This window comes from Phragmites australis, chromosome 5 (genome assembly GCF_958298935.1).
Source record: "Phragmites australis chromosome 5, lpPhrAust1.1, whole genome shotgun sequence".
Lineage (NCBI taxonomy): Eukaryota > Viridiplantae > Streptophyta > Magnoliopsida > Poales > Poaceae > Phragmites > Phragmites australis.
In genome coordinates, this window is record NC_084925.1 from 29,058,319 (window position 1) to 29,061,359 (window position 3,041).

Genomic DNA, 3,041 nt, shown 5'->3' on the forward strand with positions numbered 1-3,041 from the left:
GGATTTCCCTGCATGAACCAAACAAAGAATGAAGAGAAGAATAGTATACAATAAAACATAGTATACTGTTTCTATTTTTACCTCTCATATGGATAGTTCCAACGGGATTGGACAGGTCCTCCAAGTCGAGCCTCACGAGGAAGATGAATGATTAGATGTTGCATAGGGTTGAAGAACCCAGTAGGAAATATCTTCTCCATTTTGCAGAGAAGAACAACAATCTATTGTTCTAGCGAGCATATGGTATCCTTGCTCAACTCTTTGGCACACAATTGCCGGTAGAAGAAGCTAAGTTCAGCCAAACAGACCCATATGTTTTCCGGAAGAAAGCCACGAAATGCAACGGGAAGTAAACGTTCCATGAAGATGTGGTAATCATGGCTCTTTAGACCAAAGATCTTCTTTTGCAACAAGTTAACCCCTTTCCTAATATTTGCTGCATAGCCATCAGGTAACTTGAGTTCTTGAAACCATTTAAGAATTTTCGGCTTGTCATTCTTATCAATGACAAATGGGGCCCGTGGCTTGTCCCACTTGCCATTTTCCTTCAGCTTCAAATGCAGTGCTGGACGATTGCATATCTCGGCTAAATCTTGCCTCGCCTTCGCATTGTCTTTAGTCTTATCGGGTATGTCAAAGCATGTGTTCCATATAGCTTCAGCCACATTTTTCTCATTGTGCATCACATCAATGTTGTGTGGCAATAGCAATTTATGAAAGTATGGAAGCTGCCAAAAACAACTAACATGGGTCCAATTGTGCACTTTACCAAAGTTTCTTATGTCACCTACGAGTGTATTCATTTGTGCAAATATTTCCTCCCCTGATAAATGCCTTGGAGCCTCATCAAGCACCACTGTGTTCTTACAGAACGCATTAGCTTGAAATCTGAATTCATGGCCTCTAGGTAAGAAGCGCCTATGGCAATCGAACCAGCAAGCCTTGTGACCATAACGAAGTGTGAATGCTATACTATCACACAAGCATACTGGGCACGCAAACTTACCATGAGTGCTCCATCCAGCAAAGTTACCATAAGCAGGGAAATCATGAACTGACCACAGATAGGCGGCTCGCATTGTAAAGTTTTGCTTGAGTGAAGCATCCCATGTTTTTACCCCCTCCCACAACCTCATTAGTTCATCAACTAAAGGTTGCATTAGAACGTTTAGTTTCTTTCCAGGGTGTTCAGGACCCGGGACCACAAGGGTAAGGAATATGTACTCTGACTTCATAATCGTGCTTGGTGGAAAATTCAATGGAGTAACAAACACTGGCCAGCAAGAATATGGAGCTGCACTCAAACTGAAGGGCGTGAAACCATCTGTTGCAAAAGCAAGCCGCACATTTCTACAGTCACTAGCGAAGTCTGGAAAGTCTTCATCAAATTGTTGCCATGCTTCTCCGTCACATGGGTGCACCATCTTACCAAATGTGGACCGCTTGTGAGACTTCATTAGCTTTGCCGTCTCCGCATGTGCATATAACCTTTGTAGCCTATCTGTGATGGGAAGGTACCGCAACACTTTACGTGGGACCCGATTATGGCCTTCCTCATAACGAGAGGTATCACAAATATCACACTTGTCTTTATTTTCATTATCTTTATAGTAAAGTATGCAATTGTTATAACAGACATCAATTTTGATGTATGGCATACCAAGGCCCTCTAAGAGTTTCTTTGACTGGTAGAAGTCCTTGGGCAACTTAGATCCCGGAGGCAAAAGTTCATGGATTAAATTCAAGTTCGCTTCAAAGTGTGCAATTGACATGTTGTATTGTGATTTCAAAGCGAGCAAGCGTGCTACAGCAGACAGAGATGAGTGTGTTGTGTTCTCATGGACCGATTGATCAGCACTAGCAACCATCCTATAAAAGGCTCGAGCAGACTCTGTTGGCTCCTCATCGATTGGCGGTGAATGGTTGCCGCCAAGTTCAACCAACATATCATCTATGCGGTTAGTTTCTCCAAATCCTTCATCATGTCCACCTTCAAAATGACTATCAACAAGTCTCTCGCCATGTGCTGTCCATGTTGCATAGTCATCCTTAAACCCAAATTTACACAAGTGCATCTCTATCGTGAACCTTTTATGCATAACAAAGTTCCGGCACATACTGCATGGACACCTAATGGTTCCACCTACAACCAGATTAGGCATAGAGAATGCACGATCTAAGAATTGGTTGGTGTTTTCAATCCAATCATTAGACGGAGCCTGCCCACGAGACCAACCAGCATACATCCACTCACGGTCTGTCATTACTTTATTCTGTTTAAAAAAAAGATGAGCAATATCATTCACTCATGTTGTCTGATTGTTCAAATAATTACAGCTAATGGCATGGCACATGAAAAAAATTCATATGAACAAGCATCACCTTATCAAAAAATTGCTATCTAATACAAGTACTGAGCAAGTATATGTTCTGTACATATGAACAACCGTATAAAAAAATTCATATGAACAAGCAACAACTTGTGGAAAAATTGCTACTCTAACACAAGTTAATATTCCAACTTGCAATGCAGATCACTAGATAAGAATGTGTTCAATGGGACACTTAATATGAGAAGTAACATCAGCTCACTACTGCACATTGTTAATTTCACAAATAATGAAATCAGCGATCTAATGTAGACCCAAGTTTTTCAAAAATAGGGCAGGAGCTTTGCCATTCATTAAAGAAGAATAGAGTGTTACGACAAAAGATACCGCCCTCACCAAGCCGGCAGCAAACGGCCACTAAATTACCACTGGATTCACTATGAACTGAAGATAACCTAATTTCAGTTATACCTTCACATGGGGAGTGTGCTTTGTACTGGTTACCATTAATAGACAAGTTCAAGTGGAGAACAGAATGATAGAATCTAAGTGCAGATACTGAAGTTTTTATGATAGAACCTAATTTCAGTTATACCTTCTCTCGTTCAGCTTTATGAGTTTTCTTTGGAGCCTTTTCCTGAGATCTTTGGTCAAGAGACCTGCAGCCAAAAAACTGTCAGAAAACAGAAGTGAAATGTAGCGGCAATAAAA

The 3,041-nt window shown here is 40.9% G+C and overlaps 1 protein-coding gene across 1 annotated transcript; it reads right to left on the reverse strand.

Moving 5' to 3' along the window:
• Positions 1–221: 221 nt before the first annotated feature.
• LOC133917925 (uncharacterized) lies at positions 222–2,075 on the reverse strand. Its single transcript, XM_062361738.1, has one exon. The coding sequence runs from the start codon at positions 2,073–2,075 to the stop codon at positions 222–224; it is 1,854 nt and encodes a 617-aa protein (XP_062217722.1).
• Positions 2,076–3,041: the final 966 nt, after the last annotated feature.